Source organism: Typopeltis vanoorti, chromosome 5 (assembly GCF_054136105.1).
Source record: "Typopeltis vanoorti isolate ZY-2024b chromosome 5, IOZ_Tvanoo_1.0, whole genome shotgun sequence".
In the NCBI taxonomy this organism is placed as follows: domain Eukaryota; kingdom Metazoa; phylum Arthropoda; class Arachnida; order Uropygi; family Thelyphonidae; genus Typopeltis; species Typopeltis vanoorti.
The window spans coordinates 34,630,203-34,649,269 of NC_143553.1; the positions used below are offsets into that span (position 1 = coordinate 34,630,203).

The following is a 19,067-nucleotide window of genomic DNA, read 5'->3' on the forward strand; positions in this document are numbered from 1 at the left end:
TTCAATCGCATCCCTTGGAACACTTAAGTCTATCTTCGGGCAGCTTAGTGAAGTGTTCGAGTCTTGTTGCCGACTGGAGGAACTTATTCGATCTCTGGCATTGGGCAAGTAGGTTTTTTCTCTCAGAAACTCTTTTTTTTTTTTTTTTTGGTCCTACTTCTGGAAACTCATTTTTTTTCGTCCCCTAAACTCAAGAAAATTGACCGTAGAACCCACATTGTTTCAGACAGCAACACATCCTGTTAGGGTTAGGTACCGAGAGATGGCAGCACTTGTTTGCCTGTCTCTTCATCAGTTGTTGCCTATAATTAGTGATAGTCATGGGCCAGCTATCTCTGATTTGCTACCGGTGGAGATTGAACTGCCCACTCAGTCTCCAAAAGCTAGATAGGGTTAAAAAAAGCCTCACCTACCCTATAAGGGAATAAAAGGCATTAGCTGATTATTTTTTTTAGCTGACTTCCCTTGAACAAATCCATGCTGATAATCACAGAAAATACTGCTATTATCAACAAATGTCTATAACCTATTTCTTACCAGTGCTTTTTTTTTGGGGGGGGGGGAGAAATGGTTTGCTATGCCGTACTAGCACTTTTATTACCAGCTATGTTATATACAGATGCAGTACATTTAGACATTTGTCATAGTAATTTTTACATGTTTACCTAGTATGCAAATAACCATAGTTATTTAATGAAATTTAGATTTTTCACTACATCTGTTAAGATATTTGATATCTAAAACTTTTATATTTGCTATATACATATTTTATTACAAATTATTGTATGCATTTTGCTTATTTTTGCTAGTCTTTATGTGATGTAACTCTGAAAACATCACTCATATTGCTTGCTGGGTCTTTGCTCTCGAGTCTAAATTGTAGTTTTTGGTCACTTCAAGATTTCAATAAGCAAATTTTTTGGGCAATGAAACTCATCTTCTGCCCAGTGGTGTCTGGTGCCATAGAAGCTTTGCCTTTCCTTTGAGGGATGAATGTTATACATCAATCCTGTCTACATTAGCTCACTCCTAGATAGTTTGCTCCATTATGATGATTTCATGCCTATTGGTTCTGGGAATATCCAGTGCTGCTATCATATTAACAATGTTTGGTGTAAGGCAGAGGATTTAGATGCTACAGATCAACTAGACCACCATATTTGGTGCATTCGAGTGGTTAGAATGTGAATTCTGCTAGCAGTTTAGACTTTTGAGGTTTAGCTGCAGACTGCAATTATCTTTGGCTATCTTAAAAAGAATGTCTTCAGCCTGCTTTAAATTCCATTGAAGGTCCATATGAACAATGAGTATAAAGAAAGTTTAAAACACACCAATCCTTCTAGAACTCTGTTAACAGGTTGCTTTTGATTACAGCAAGATAAGATGAAAAACAGCTCAAATCTATGCAGAGAATTTCTGAAACATAAATGTTAAGGTGTAGTGAAAAGTGTAATTTTACCACACCTTGGCAATCTCCAGATCTTAGTTCATTTGAATTTTTTCTGGGATGAACTTAGTTAAGTGTGTGTACACTGCCCAAACAAAAAATCATTTCTGGGAATTTTTTGACAGGAATCCTATCCACAAAAGGCTGTTGCACATTTAGAACCATCTTAATCCGCATACCTTAAAAAAGTTAATAGAGTGAGTTTCTAAATTATATAGCTTGATCAATAAAAGAAAATTTTTATAACCAATAAAAATTTAATTAATTCCAATGTAACTTTCTTTATGTCAATTGCTATAACTTTTATATCTTGTTTAAAATATAAAATAGCTGCATCAATACTACCATTTTTATTTCTAATGCAAAAGAATATAAGTTGGATTCGAGCACAAAAGTTTGCTGTCAGGTTTTCAAGCCAACAACAACAATAAGCAATACTTCACACCAATTCAAGATGATTCATGCCATACACGAAGAATATAACAGTTGTTCACATAGAAAAAATGATCATCTACTACAGAGCAATAAATGATCAGTTTGGCAGTTATGGTCTACATGGGATTCTTTGGGTTGTTCAGTTTTTGAAGCCATTGGCAGATAGTAAATCTTATCTTTCAAGGAAACCCCGAGGTTGTCTTTCCAAAGTTTCACAGAATAAAATGCTTCCACATAAAACAACTCCTGCTATAGGAGAGTTGGAAGAACAACAGAACATTGCAGTCCTTCATGTGGAAAATACTAGAGTTCAATTCTTGTCAGAACAAGAGAAAGTTTATAGAGGCTTTTTTTAATTGAAAGTGAGTTAGTTGATATCTCATATAGAGAAAGCAAGATTTTCTCTTGGAAACTTGGGTTTTTTTTGTTCCACATGCAGGCAAATTGGCTAGAGAGCACAGAACTAATACAGAAAAATACTATTTGTGAGCAGAAAATAGTAGTGTGTAGATGGAAGATTAAATGGTATATATGGTTTATTTTATTTTTTATTATGATCCCACACACAAAGGGTTGCAAGACTTATAACACTACAGTGCCATGTATGGGCAAATAATCAAGGAGAAACATTTAGCCAATAGATGTGTTTCTTAAAGAGTGGGAGGTTGTACTTGGTTGGAAAAACAGTATGGGGAAAATTGTTCAAAAGAATAGAGATGGATGGAAGGAAGCAAGATGATAAGTTAATTCAGTGTGTTTGGAGTTGGACAATGTCAGGGTGTTGGCCAGCGGCTGCTCTAGTTCTTACATGGTTAGAAGAAAGTGAAGAAATGGTAGCAGCCAATTCAGAGGAGCAGTGCCCATGAAAATACCTATAGAAAAGGCACAGTGTAGAAACACTAAGTTTCTGCACTGAGGTAAGGCTCATCATTTAAGCAGACTGTCCTCTTCTGAATATTATCAAGAATTCTTAGAGAGGTCTTGGATACTCCACATCAAATGTAGGAACGATACTCCAAGATTGGTCAGATTGCAGACTTACAAAGTGTTAAAAGTTGAGAAGAGAAGTAATGTTTAGAATGGCAAAGAACACCAAGCTTTTTTAGAGGCTGAGGAGCTATGCATGTAATATTATTATTATTATTTGACACCTCCAGGGAGTCCCAAAACTCATTGAGGGAGATATTTGCCAGGATGAACTGGATGTGGCACAGTCAACCCAAGAAGGGGAAAAACTCATCTTAAAAGGAAACTGAAATATTTTTAATAGTAAGATGGGATGAGGTAGGGTTTTTCTTGTGAATAATAAGGCAGGTTGGAGCATTTTTGGCATTGAAATTTACTAAGTTATCTTCACCCCATTTCTGGATGTGGAGGAGGTCAGTATTTAAGGCACTGGTTATGGAAAATCTTGAGGCATCTAACATTAGAATACTCTAGAGTTTCATGAATAAAGGAGAGGAATAAAGAGTACTGTTGTCGGCAAAGCTGTGAATAAGATTTGAAGTCAAAGAGAGAATATCATTGATGTAAAGGAAGAAGAGGGTAAGAGTGCAGAACCCTGGGCACTCCAGCATTGATGGAGGAATCTGATGAGTGGAATCCATTCCATGAATGACGAGTGAGGAACCTTGCTGTCCAATCCCAGAGTACAGGAGGGAAGCTATAAAATGGCAGCTTGTTGAGAAGGTCTCAGTCCCAGACATGATCAAATGCCTTTGAATTATCGAGAACAGTAACATGGGTTTTTCCAAATCTTTCCATGGCCTGTACCCAATATGGGTGATATTAGCTAGTAGGTCAGCTGTAGAACAGGAATTGCAGAATCCATATTGGTGATTACTGATTAACTGTTGAGTCTCCAAGTAATGAAGAAGCAGGTTGTTGATAACCTCTCCCATCACTTTTGAAAGCACTGTGGTGAGACCAATAGGTCAATAGTTAGATGCCTAACATTTGTCTTCCTTTTTTTGGGTACAGGCCAGGTATAAGCTTGTTTACATGTTATTGGATAGATGCCAACAGAACATGATATTTTATATAGGCAATACAGGATGAGTGTCAATTCTGGAGCATAACTGGAGGAATACCATCTGGACCAGGAACCTTATTAGTATTAAGATTAATCAGGGTTTTCCTTTTGTCAGCAGTTCAGAGGTTGAGCAATCTGTTGTAATGCAGGAGATGATTTGCCTTGGATATCCAGGCATGAGTTGGAGTTAAAAACTGATGCCAAGTGGTCTGCCTTTTCCTTGGGTGAGGTTACCATTGTGCCATCAGGCTGCAAGAGAGGTGGGAACAGGGAAGGGCAGAAGTTATTCCCAAGAGCCTTAGCAAGGGACCAGAAAGCTTGACTGCCAGCTGAGTAAGAGGCAAGTTTATTGCATTTCATTCTTATGAAGTGTAAGCTGGAGCTTTTAATTTAAGCCATTGAACATAAGCTGCATTTTTATCATGGACTGCAGAGGCACGTGTTTTTGAGACACAGTGGAGTGGGTAATGAAAACTCGCATTCCAGTAAGGATTATTTTAATTATTAGTTCAGTGCAGATGTGTGGACTGGGAGAGTGAAAATAGTAATCTAACCATGGAAAAGAGGTATAAAAATTCTGAAGGTCATCCCAGTTAGCAATTATAGTGCCATAGGGTATGAGGCTGGGAGGAGGACCAGTTGTAGAGAAGGAGACTTAAATAATATTGTGGTCAAAATTACCAAGGAGAGAGTTTTATTGATAGGTACTTGTAATGGGCAGAATGATTGTCAAACTTAGATGAGCAGTAAAGGCAGCAAATGAAGGCTGGTAAAGTGAGGTAAGGAAATCTTTAGTCAGAGCAGATTGAAAAGTGGATATTCCAAGTTGCATAGCCTTTCACAAAGGATATCAGATTTAACAAAAGCACATGTTCTTCAATTTTTGTGACATATATTGTGTGGGATGTAGTTGGGACAGCTGAGGTGGGCTGTGGTAATGGAGGATGCCAATTGATGCTGTTAGGAAAAATAGATCAGGTTTTGATGTGTATAAGTTGTGGTGCTAATGTTTATTAATGTCTCAAATGTTGGTGAAATGGATATGGAAGTGTTTTTTAATGGAAAAAGTTTTGGTGTTATTTTGGATATATTTTTATTATTTTTTCAAATTTTTTTGTTGGAAAAATTTTAAATATTTTTCATATTTTTATATATTTTTTATATTTTTTATAGAAGATTTTTTTGTATCAGCACTTAAAATGCTAGTATTTTTATGATTGATTTTCATGTGTAGAGTGGTTGATTCAGGAAACAAACAGTAGGGGCATGCAGCTGGGGTAAGGAAGGACTTGAGTGCATAACTCAGACAGGAAGTGCACAGATTCCAATCCAAGTATGGCCTTGGACACTGCATACCATTGACCCAGTATCCCTCCAGGCACAATCTGGTAGGGTAAACAGCAGCAGGATTATTTGCCAGCTTATCACGAAGCCTCCAACAGATGAATTATCATCAAGTTCAGTCCCATGCACTATCTGACTACCAGGCCGCAGAAAACTGTTTTACTGCTGTATCCTCAAATGGAGCAGAAACTGTCTCCCTCATTGAATAATAATAATAATGTTATGTTGAGCAGGTGTGGTGCAGAGGTGTTACAGCACACAAAACTTTTTTTCTGGTTGTCCCCATTTTATATTTGTGCAGCTCGAGTAGCAAAAGTGAAAATTTCAAAAACCTGAGTCACTGTTATAATGATTTATGTTTGATAATTATGAATTATTTATTCTTTATAAGTTACACATAGGTACCATTGAAAATTTATTTCATTCAGATAGATATTAACTAAAAATATAATTAATTGCAAATTAACTACAGTTAACCTATCTTAATGAAATAATTTTTCATCTGTGTCTGTGTAATTTACAGGATTTATGTTTGAACTGTATATGTGCGTTGTTAATTTTTCTTCTGAAATAAATAAACGTGTGTCGTCACTTATATCCTGATTATATATTGTTGATTTCACATAGGATTAAAAAAAAAATTATTATTTTCAATATGCTAATATAGCTGATATCTCATGCCTTGTTTAAGCAGGCAACACCCCCAGCCAACATTTGGAAACTTGGGTTTTCATATCACATCATACATTGTATAGATGACTAAAACAGATCTCCTACAACTATTCTACTATCTACAGTATATCTTCTCTGAAATTTGCCTGAAGGACATCTCGGTAGCCTTGATAACAATGTTTGTTATCAAAGCTACCATGATGGTATTCCTCCAGTTGTACTAAAAGTTTGTGCTCCAGAACTCACATTTCATCTTGTATTGTCTCTTCAAGCTGTCATATTCATGTAGTATCTATCCAACTGTCTGTTCCCAAAAAGGGAGATAAAAGTCAGCCATAAAACTATCACTCTGACCTCAATACTCAAAAAAATGGAAGATGTCATCAAATAGCCAGTTGCTTCTCTACTTGGAGATTCACTGATTACTTAGTGATCACCGATATGGATTCTGCCATTCTCATTCACAAAAGATCTCCTAGCCAACCTTATCCACATTATGTAGACCATGGAAACGTTTGGAGAAACTCAAGTAGTTGCTGTTGATATTTCCAAGGCATCTGATTGTCTGGAATGCTAGCTTTCTCTCTGGTGGTCATTCATTGCAGGTCATAGTGGATGGTTTAATCTGGTTTTTCAATTAGCTGATATACTTCCAGGCTATCACCCACACTCTTTCCCTTAGATATCAATTATCTTCTCTGACATCCATTCCTAGCTCTGCTGATGACAGTACACTTCACTCCTCTTTTTCATTTTTTCTGCTTGTAGTGCTCAGGTAATTCATGCTTCAAGGCCTTCTTTACCTGTTTCATTTCCAGGAAGAAAGACCATGCCTTCCCCCTTTCTCTTTCCCTCAATGGCTGACAATATTCTTCTCACCAACCAGAATCAGTTTCTTTTCTTGGATTAACTCTCATATCTATCCTAGCATAAGTATATCAGGTCCATAGCTCCTTCAGCCTCTAAAACTTGGTATTTTTTTTTGTTCCAAACAGTGCTTTTCTCCTGGCTTGTGACACTTTATAAAGCTCAAATCTACCTGACCTTAGAATACTGTTCCCATATTTAGAATAGTATACCTAAAACCTCTCTCAGAGTGCTTGATTGTATTTAGAAGTGAGTAATTCACTTAATTGATTTCCTTCAGTTGCTTTTCCATAGATGTTCTATTGCTGCATTATGTCTCTTCTATAGGTATTTCCATGGACACTGCGTCACTGAACTGGCTACTGCCATTCCTCCTCTTTCCTGTGATCATATGCAAACATGAGCAGCTGCTGGTCAACACCAACATATGGTTCATCCTCTGCTTTCTTCTCTCCTCTTTGGAACAATCTTCTCCATACTGTTTTCCCCTGCAGGTCTTTTAAAAACACATCGAAAAAAAAATCTTATCTTCCTTTTAAGCATGTCCACTCACAGCACTGTTGTGTCATTGTCTTGGGACCTCTCATGTGGTATGAAAACTGAAAGATGGAAAAATAAGGCATTGCATGGAAAATACCTTCACAGCATAGAGGACAGCGCTGACAGCAACTTAACCTGGCAATGGTTGAGAAATGGAGCAGTAAAGAAAGAAACAGAATCGGTAATTTTTGCAGCACAAGAACAGGCCAGGCCATTAAAACCAATGCTATGAAGGCAAAAATGCAAAAAATTCAAGAAAACAGTAAATGTAGATTGTGCAAAGAAAAGGAAGAAACAGTAGACCACATTATAAGTGGATGCACCAAAATTGCATAAATTGAGTACTGTAAAAGGCATAACGTAGCTAAGATAATCCACTGGCATTTATGTAAAAAGTATGGGATTAAAGTATCTAAAGACTATTGGAAGCATAAAGTTCACCAGAAAGTGGTTGAGAATGAAAAAGCTAAAATACTCTGGGATTTCAAAATTCAGACTGACAAAAGCTTGGAATGTAATATACCCGATATCACAGTGGTTGAAAAAAGTGAAAACAAGGGTGTTCAGTTTATCGAAATATCAGTACCAGGGGATAGTTGGATTGACGACAAAGAAACTGAAAAAATTACAAAGTATCGTGATTTGCAAGTCGAAGTTGAACGAATCTGGCAAAAGAAAACAAAAGTTCCCATAATAATAGGTGCTTTAGGCACCATCCCTAAAACATTGAAAAAACATCTAGAAGCACTCAAGTTAGTTGGATTAAAAATTGGCAGCTGCAAAAGGCCGCTTTGTTCGGCACAGCTTTCATTTTCAGAAAGTATTTCCACAACTCATAGGCCCTTGGGTAGGGCTCAAATTAGTGGAATATAACCAGCCTTTTTTTAACAGTTGTTCATTGCTTTGCCCATGCCATGAACAATTGTTAGATTCTTTGCTAAGGACTTGAACTGCTTGAGAAGGTGGAATATAAGAACATACAGATGTATACAAAATTTCAGCAAAAATTGCTAGTATTTTTAATGTTGGTCTCAAAAATGAAGATACAGCAGTCCATCAAGTGTGGTGTAAAACAACTGAAGAATTGATAAACCATGTTAGGCAATTTTGATGAATCTTGATATTTTAGAATTTGTGAAAAAATTTAGCATTTTAATTTTTGTTAAAACTAGATATTAATGAGTGGCCAAAATCATTTAAATTGAGAACTTTCATTACGAGTTCAAACCCAGGTAAGATAAAGCAGTCTAAAATATATGCAAAACAAGGGTTACACACTGCTGTAAAATTGGCTAACAAGCCAATTTTACAGCAGTGTAAAACTAACACCACCACTCTTCAAGATCAACCTCATTCTGGATTACCATTCTTAATTGATCCTAAAACACTGCGGCAAGTTATTAGTCAATCTGGCCACAGGCATTTGTGGATGGCCAACTTAATATACTAAACAACTGGATGGAGTGTATGCTGTACTTACAAGTACTGCCAAGTATTGGTTAATCAAAAGCAGAGAATGACTTTTTTTTTTCCCCTTCACCTCCAAGGACTGGACCTGATAGCTCAGGACTTGAACTGCTTGAGAAGGTGGAATATAAGAACATACAGATTTATACAAAATTTTAGCAAAAATTGCTAGTATTTTAAATGCAAATATTTGTCTCAAAAATGAAGATACAGTAGTAACATAAAGGATGTCTAAACAGTTTATGTTTAGGCATAAAACTAAATCTTTTCTAACTAATCACATGACAGCATTTGGTATCCCATTTATTACCGGCACCCTCCCCACAACAAAAAGAAAAAACGTTATACAAAAAAAAAAAAAAACAGCAAATTTTATCCAGAGTAAACAAATCGGTATTTTTGTGAAACACAGAACCTCGTGCTATTTTTTCATTGTGTGTGTGTGTGTGTGTGTGTGGCATAAAGTTCTCAAACGGAATAAGTTAGGGATTAATCACCTTTACTTCAATGGCACAGTAGTGCTAACACTGATCTTCAAAATTTATTAATAATTTTGTAACTAGATGTTGAAAATACCAAAATAATTTGTCAACTGATCAGTAAACAGAATAACAATCTGAATTAATGAGTGGCCAAAATCATTTAAATTGAGAACTTTCATTACGAGTTCAAACAGTCTAAAATATATGCAAAACAAGGGTCACACACTGCTGTGAAATTGGCTAACAAGCCAATTTTACAGCAGTGTAAAACTGACAACACCACTCTTCAAGATTAATCTCATTCTGGATTACCATAATTTGTCAACTGAGCAGTAAACAGAATAACAATCTATAGTAATGAGTGGCCAAAATCATTTAAATTGATCCTGTAGATTCCTATCTACAGGATCAATTTAAATGTTATTCTGTTATGCTTCTGTGATATTTCTGGTGGACCATTATTAATAACCATGAACAGTAGTTAAACCAATTCCAAGAAGAATGAGTTCATAATTAGTGCATAGCTTCACCTGATCACTATGAAGCATATTCTAATTAGCAACATTTGGCAGCTTATCAGGAAAAATACCCTTGATAATAAATAAAAAACATGGACAGTATTTAAAAAAAATGCAGTCTTACCTATTATATATCTGTCATTGACAAGAAAAATACTCTGCCCTGAGAACATTTCCCAGGCATTTTCAGTGAGTTAGCTGTTTTTCAAATAAACTTGGCAGAGTTTTTCTTTCTAGGACTCAAGAGAAGTAATGAAGATTGATATGGTATTGATATTATTAACATCTGACTTCCATGGAGACAGAGACTCATTGTGGGAGGTACACCCTATTGCACACAACACTCATCCTACGTGTCCTTAAACTAATTCAATGTGTCTACATTCACAACGCACTCAGGCAATGCATTCTGCTCACCAACCATTCTCCATGCAAAGAACCTGCTCCTCACTCATTTGGTAGTTTATCAGGAAAAATACCCTTGATAATACATAAAAAATGCAATCTTACCTATCACATTGTATATCATTATATTATAATTACATTAAACCCATAGGATGGAAACTTAACGTTTTTTGCAACTTGTGGAAAAAACAATAAGGATATCAATAAGGATAACTGAGATTATCAGCCTTAATTTCTCACAAGCAAGAATCTGAGCAGTTAATGACTACAAGTAGAAACTTAGTCTGTGAGAATTGACTCTATATGTTTCATTATTTTAATATATCACATTTTATAATGCAAGTGAAATATAATTTACAACATAAGATCCCTGTTAGACTGAAGCAAATAATATAAAGAAAAAAAAAAAAAAACAGAATTCTTGAAATAAAACAATTTTAAAGTGTTAAACTGTATTTAAAAATATATATGCTTAAATCAGCATTATGAATTTGTAGTTTATTCATCGCACTATTCATTATTGATGTTCATCTCCTCAGCTCAGCATTATCATTCCTGGGCAACACACTCAACCTTAAGCATGAATCTTTGATCTCTCACCGCCCAATTCACACTGCCTGTCAACTAATTTGTGCCCATTATCACAATGGGCACAAATCATCTCACCACTCTTTCACCTTACTTACTTGCAATAGTCACACTGTTGATCATTCTGTCAGGCAAACTTCTCTGGCATTCTATCTCACACACCACAGATCATTGCATCTCCATACACCACACCTCTTAACATTCTGTTCTTTCCTTGCTCACCTGCATCCCTTGTTCTCCATCCCTAGTTTTCAGCACTGTCTCGCCTTTCTCTCTTCCACTGATTCTTCCATTTTCTCCGCTTCTAACATTTACATAATTCTCACCCCCACTCTGATTCACTTCACATTCATTGTTTCCACTGTCTTAATCTCTTCTTTCTGCTCATTTTCCTCATCCCTGATCTCTAGGTTGGTATTCACTCGTTTCTCACATAACGCTGCTGAAATTGGTTATGCTAATTTCTAAATCAGAAAGTTATTCTCCATTTTATGCAGACATGCACTCCCCAGTCTCTCACCTGCCACATTTCTAACTACTAGTATGTGTACATGCTGCAAGCACCGCATACCACAAAATCCAGTATTATGCTATGTAAATGTTGACCTTAAATGGAGAAGGACTTAGTGATAAGCCATCGGCAAACTGAATTGCTGTTGCTGTCATTATTTAGAATCCCCTAAATATCTAGCTTACAATCCCCATAAATTGAAACTAATATTTTATAATGAAAATTTACCTTTTTTTTTTTTTTTTTTTGCTACTACATTGTAACACGTCCAACTATATCCTCGCCCTCTGGCAAAGATCTTTATTGGAAATGAGGTTTAGCCACTTGCAGACCATGTGTTATCATTCACTTTACTAGATGTTTTGATGTGTGTTTACTTATAGTTAATGTAAAGTATTTACATATCTGTGTCTTTTTTCCTTATAAATGAAAAGATATGAAAAATTTATTTATGCTAGAAATTTACTAATATGTCATTACAAACAGATCACTATGTACATGCATATGGAAGGTACACATACTGCCAACATGTGCATCTTTGGCACTATAGCAATTCTCAGTCCATAATCCTCTAAGTCCTGTGCTGATAATTGCATATTTTACTTCGGTGGTCTGAAAAGTTCTGCCTTGACCTGCAAGATTTTTTTTTTTTTTTCTAAGTCAGTACATCTGTCATAAGCATCCATGTGAAATTACAAGTCCTTCTATCAAGTAGTTTGTTTTATACAACAGTCTAAAGCAAAAGTGTCTGTATCCCTTGAAATGGATAAAATTGAGTATCATGCAGTTATAAAATTGTTTGTAAAAAAAGGTTTAACGCCAAATGAAATTCATTCGAAGTCCATAAAAGTTTATGGGCACTCTTCTCCTTCATTTTCGACAATTAAGAAATGGGCTGCTGAGTTAAAACATGTCCGTACCAGCCTTGAAGATGATCCACGTGAAGGACATCCAAAAAGTGTAACAACACCAACAATCATTGATCAAGTGCACGATATGGTATTGGATGACCAGCGAGTCAAAGTGCATCAAATTGCTGAGACTAGAGGCATTTCAAAAGAACGTGTAGGACATATTTTGCATAAAAATTGCAAATGAAAAAGCTTTGTGCAAGATGGGTACCACGCTTGCTCACAGCAGATCAAAAATCACATAGTTTTAACAAGGATAAAACTGATTTTGTGCATCGATTTATTACTATGGATGAGACTTGGATTCACCATTACTCGCCGGGAAAGGCTGGTCGATTGGTAGAGCCTCTGCTACTAATGGCTCAGTTGAGTAAGTTTGAGCGTGGTTAGTAGTTGGAAGGGGCCAATCGTTCGATGCTGTTGGCATACTCTCCCTCGATGAGTCTTTGAACTCCCTGGAGGTGTCAAATAATAATAATTACAAACCAGAATCCAAACATCAGTCAAAACAGTGGACAGAAGCCGGTTGTTCAGCACCAAAGAACACAAAGTCGGATCGATCAGCAGGAAAGGTCATTGCATCAGTGTTTTGGGATGCTAAAGGCGTTTTGTTTATTAATTATCTTGAAAAGGGTAAAACAATAACTGGGGAATATTATTCCAATCTTTTAACCACACTAGACGAAAAAATTCGTGAGAAAAGCCGTGAGTTTGCAGAAGAAAAAAATCATCTTTCATCAGGACAATGCACCTGCCCACAAAGGTGTTTTGGTAATGGGAAAATTAAGGGATCTGCACTATGAATTGTTGGAACAGCCACCCAATTCCCCAGATTTGGCACTATCTCTTCCCAAAACTAAAATGCTTCCTCGCTGGTCAGCTTTTTTCTTTGAATCAAGAAGTGATTGCAGCTGTAGAGGAGTATTTTGCAGATCTTATTGAGAACCACTACAGGGACGAGATAATGGGGCTGGAGCATTGCTGGAATAAATGTATTAGTCTTAAGGGAGATTATGTTGAAAAATAAAAATGTCGAAATTATAAATTTGTTTTTTCATTAGGCCGAGAACTTTTCAGACCAGCCTCACACTTGAAAATATCTATTATTCCGAACATTACTATAGGCTACTTTTTCTGATTCTGTGTAAATTATAATATTTAGACCACACTTGTTTTTGTCTTATCTCAGTATCATGAATTATACACAATCTTCCCATAAATCTGTTACAACTGTTGCACACCTCCTGCCCTGCTTAATTGCATGCTTGATTTTGTTAGTAGTGCTGTGTGCAGCCAAGATTCGTGTGTTTATCAGTAGAGAGAGTTATCTAGCTGTATGCTAGAGTGTTCTTATCTCTATATGTTCTGTATGTCCTCACTGCATTAACATGCAGTGGGGAGATTATAAAAATAAAAACTATGTGGTTACAACTTTACACTGTTGGAATGCAACCACCTATTTTGGAGCAAAATGCTAAAAACACTTAGAATCAGTATGATATTTGTGTATTGGACTATTAATCATTATAATGTTACAGAAGATATATCCAACCATCAAAGAATAGGTCAAGAATGCTACGTTACGGCGCAACTCGTGAGGACTGTGAAGGCACGTCTCCACCGTAATCCTGTGAGAATGCAGAAAGTGATGTCGTATACTAACTGATGACCTGGGGATGTTGGCAGTGTTCTACTGGACACTTCCTGATACCACAACTTCACATTTTAATTTTGTGGCAGAGGGTGCACTTCTCTGGCAGTATGCAAACATCAGATACAGAGATTTTCACCATTGAAGAGTCATTTAACTGCCAAAATGATCAGTATATGCCCTGCATGGTTGGATAGCACCCAGGATTCAGAGGTCATCACCCCCGTGGCAGTGATGGGTTTGGTGGCGATGTATCAGGGAGTATCCAGGTTGCATTTCTGCAAGAAAAGAGTCAAATCCTCTGCCAAAGTGTATCAAGACACCATCTGGAACCTGTGGTACAGCCCCTGAACAATACCCTGTTACCTGCTAGGCAGTGGACTTTCCAACAGGTCTCAGTCCCTGCACACAACCACACAACAGTGGTTGGAGGCGAATGTGCCCGACCACATATCACCATCTGATTGGCCATCTGGATGTCCTGATCTGAATCCAGTGAACCTCAAATTGTGGTCAGAGCTTGAGAGAGTAGCCTGCAAGAAACGACACCCTAACATCACCAACCTGAAGGTCGATTTGGAGCGAGTAGTGGCATAATTTCCGTTGGATGTTATGCATGCTACCATCGATATGTGGCCTCACATATTGGGCATGTGTGTATGTGAAGGTAAAAGGAAGACATTTCAAACATTGAGTTGCTATGTGCACATTATACATGTGGTTTTTATGTGCTGAAAGCTATAAATGATTTACTGATAGATTAAAGGTTTATCCACTATTTAGTTTGTAACAATATTTATGGCTAGATCAAATATCTAATTCAGTAATGACAATGCTCTTGCATCCTAGATATAGCCTTCCTATTCACTAATGGATCCCTAAAAGAAACCTCAGAACTAATTCAGACTCTCCTTCCTGACATAGCAGCCTTATTGTTTTACTTTGGACTCTGGCTATTTTACGTGGCAAGGGAGAAACAAGCAGACCGAAGGTACAGCTATAGGCTTTTCCCAAGTTTGTCAATCTTTTTATGCAACATTTTGAAAATACAGTACTAAACTCTGTCCCTCTCAAACCCACAATATGGCTATGCTATGTGGATGGCATTTCTTTATTTGGCACATAGCTGGGATACACTGGAAACATTTTTAGCACACCTCAATAGCCAATAATCTATTTCACCACTAAAAAGGAAAACAATAGTTATCTGTCCTTCCTTGACATCCTTTTCTGTCTACAGAAAACTTATCCACCTGGAAGGTTCATCTATCATACCACCACTCCTCCCAGCAATGTGATGCTATTCAAAGCTTAGCAAATTGAGCTAGAACAATTTGCTCATGCCACACTAGTCTTTCTACAGAAGTCAGTCACATGCACCTCAGAAAAAAATTTTATGTTTTAAAAACGATATGACATACAGACCTACTTAAGGCCGTACCAAAAATTAGCTACCCTTATTGAGTACCAAAAGATCCTCTCCACATCTATTCAGTGTTTCCCAAAGTGTGATACGCATATTCCTGGGGAATGTTGCGTTTTTTATTTTTTATTCTTTTTTTTTTTTTTTTTTTTTTTTTTTTTTTACATATTTTGGCTGCATTGTCACAGATAAGTGCAAGTCTATTTTACAATTAATTTTTAAAAATTTTTTAATAACTAAAAAATTTAAAGGAAGTTTTAAAGTCTTTTAGCAAGTGATCTCCCTTAGGATGTGTTTAGCTCATGGCATGACTGCATGGTTTGATCGGTTTGCATCAAAAGTTTAAATTGTAATAGTTCAAACCATGCTTGTAAGAATTCACTGCTAAATTTTGTTAAATATCTCACTAAATATACTATATGTATATCGTATTTGTATAAATAAAAATGTGTTTTAATAATTTTCAAAAGTGTTTCACATGTTTGTAATTTATTATAAAGCAAATAATTATTCAAGTTTGAATGAAATACTATTATAACTTCTCCCAAATTAGTCTGAGGTGGGGAAGTACATCACTGTTACAAAAATTTTAAAAGGGGTATGCAGGTACTGAAGGTTTCGTCTTCCTGATCACTGATCTTGATCTTCCTGGGGTACATAAATGATATTATTTAAATTAAGGGGATATTAAATCCCACATTGTTTTAAAACCGAATAAGAAACTCAAAGATTGGAATCAGAGAGTTTCATGCCGAATATAGTAAACTATAAAAGTATTGGTGATTACTAGCGTGAGCTAATGCAAGTAGTCCTAGTACGTAGTACAATCTCAGGCAACTCGCAGCAAAGGTGGTCAAGTTCTGATCGCTATTCTTGGTATTTTCCATAATGTAAAAACACATTTCCTAGGAAATGTATGCTGTTATTACATTATGGTGGGAGGTCACTACCCAGACCGGTTTCAGCCTTTTTTGAGGCTTCATCAGTGAGTAGCTAGACCAAATACATACCAAAGGGTATAGCGAAAAGAACTTATATACTCTGCTATACGAGTTGTCAAAAAGATGCAACCATTAGGTTACTTAAATATAAAGAGCCAATAGGCTTCATTTCGGCAATATAAACATTTATATCGCCAAAATGAAGCCTATTGGCACTTTATATTTAAGTAACATAAATGATTTCATATTTCCTATATCATTTATGTACAAATTAAATATTTAAGTAACATAAATGATTTCATATTTCCTATATCATTTATGTACAAATTAAATATTTAAGTAACATAAATGATTTCATATTTCCTATATCATTTATGTACAAATTAAACTGCGGTGACACACCACTAATCTCCTGGTTTCAACTCCTCCTCCATATTGGTAGCTGTCCATTCCACCTTTTTATCCATATCACCAGCTTCCACCCCCATTTGTTGCAGTTTGTGTAACAGTTCCATGTGGTATCTTGTCAAACAGCTTTGTAAAATCTAGCAGTATTATTGTGTAGCCATTCCCTTTTATCCAACTCACAAAGCCATGTTTGTCCCTCATAGGGTATCATATTCTTATCCACCCATTCCTGAATTCTCTTTCTGACCAACTTTTCCAGTAGTCCTTTTACCACCACTCCTGAAATACTGATTGTATTACACCTTGATACCTTAAGAATGTAGAATTCCCAGCTATCATGGTGTAACATGAAGAGAAAATAAAATAAAACCCCTGTATAAAAGCTAACAGATGAATTAATAATACCTTTCATCAGCGTGTTTCACTTAGGTAGGTGGGTAGTAGGGTGGGTGTGTGTTACAAGTCTCATATTGTACTCTCTGATGATGTCTTAATGACTGACAAAATACTGGATGCATTAATTTTTTAAAATTCTTTCTCAGTATTATTCCACTCCACTAAGCCTCTAACATAACTATTTAAAATTATTCAGTGATTGATATGGTTTTTTCACTTAGAAAAGTGGTTTATCATGCCATGAAGAAAATTAACTGTCACTTGGTTTGCAGATTTTCTTATTTCTTCCTTTTCTTTCTCCATTACATTTGATCTCTCTCAAAAAAAAAAAAAAAAAAAAAAAATCTGAAATACACAAATGGGGGGGAAAAAAGACAAACTCTTCGTTACATATCTTTAATTTATTGATGAGCACATGTAAGCAATAAACCAGTCAAAGAATTTCTGAAATTACATAATGTGTAAATCTGAATAGCACCAGAATGCCTAAGTCCAAATAACTCTTGGTACATAGTCTGGATTAGTTCTAACATGATATGGAGTATAAGGATCATCTACATAATATTTTGGTTTCTTCCAATAATTACTAACCATTTTATCTAACATTAATGATTGCTTTTTTGTACAAAATACATGCTGTCTAAGTCTCCATTTTCTGCCATGTCGTCTGGTATAAAGTTTTCTGTGACGCCCTGCTTTTGTTCTAATCCACAAACCACAATCAAGACGAAAAAATCTACGTATAACATTTCTAATAGTCTTTCGCTTTCCTCTCCTAAGCGAGAACTTTATTAAAGTTCTTTTAGTCTGTATAAGCCCAGGAGCAAACTGGAGCAGTGGTGGCCTTATAAATGAAGCTCTATTTACAAAATAAAATATTTCTTACCACTATATTATAATATATCAAGAAAATATCAAATACAAAAATTACCATTTCAATAAATTATGAAAAAATAAGAATATAAAATGAAGAAAAAATAAGTATAGTATAGTATATTTTATTTTATGAATTAAATGTTAAAAAATAAATTCAACTTAACTGTTAAAATTTCTGAGCTAATGCTATCAGGTCACAAGACCAAAACATTTTTGGATATATTAGGTGATCTGCTATAAGACTTTACCCCCAAATGGAGCAATAATTAAAATAACTGAGGGGAGGGAAGTTAATCTGATTAAATCCAAATACTACAAGCCTTATTTCTTTGTAATAGATCATATATGAGAGTTATTTTGAACTGATGGTTTTGGAAATTGATTTTCAAAACATTCCAAAAAAAGACTGAACCAATGTGTGAGATATCTAGTATTACTTCAAAAAGAACATATTTCAAGCAGAACCACATAAATCAGCCAAGCAGCAGCAGTAAACTATCCTTTTGTTGACTAAAGATGGAAGTTGCTGGCACTAGCTTTTAAAATTTATTTTGATTTTTCCAACTGTACTTTTCATTCATAAACAGCTGTAAATCTCATCATCAGATTCTTCATATGTATTCTTGAAGGGATATACAGAATACTATGATAGAACTAAAGCTCATATTAGTGTATATTGACAATTTCCTTCCAAATAAGCTTGTTATTTATCAGGACTACGATATCATCAGATCTTACATTTGTCTTCTAAAGCACTTCAGTAGCTGAAATACTTTATTAAAAAAATCTATTAGGATTTCATGGCATGCAATATCTATAACTACTTGCTGGAAATTTAGTAAAACTGAATGAATCTTTATTCAACTGTTTATTTCTAACCCAACAGCTTGGGAAAAAAACATTCAGCAGCTGAAATACTCTCAAGAAAAAGAAAAATGATTAGGATTTAATGACATACAAAATCTATAAATACTAACAGAACATTTAGTGAAATTGAATTAATTCTTGAAGAGTGTCTCATATCTGTAGTTTCTAGTCCAATTCTCAGATTCATAAGTTAAAACTGGTTTAAACACTGCCTTATGTACAGCTAGTTTAGTATTTTGATTGATTTCTCTCTTATTCTATATAAATTTATTCGATTGGTTCCCCA

The 19,067-nt window shown here is 35.6% G+C and overlaps 1 protein-coding gene across 5 annotated transcripts in view; it reads right to left on the reverse strand.

The window, feature by feature from the left end:
• Positions 1-599: 599 nt before the first annotated feature.
• mRpL35 (mitochondrial ribosomal protein L35) overlaps positions 600-19,067 on the reverse strand; it is a 72,934-nt gene continuing 54,466 nt past the window's right edge. Inside the window, exon 3 of one of the 5 annotated variants that reach the window (XM_090392342.1) lies at positions 600-1,626. In XM_090392342.1, coding sequence (XP_090248468.1) covers positions 1,614-1,626 — 13 coding nt within the window. In that variant the 3' untranslated portion in view covers positions 600-1,613. Of the gene's footprint in view, positions 1,627-17,424; positions 17,898-19,067 lie in introns of those variants that run through there. The other 4 variants (XM_090392340.1, XM_090392341.1, XR_016548301.1 and 1 more) reach the window with 4 other exon arrangements.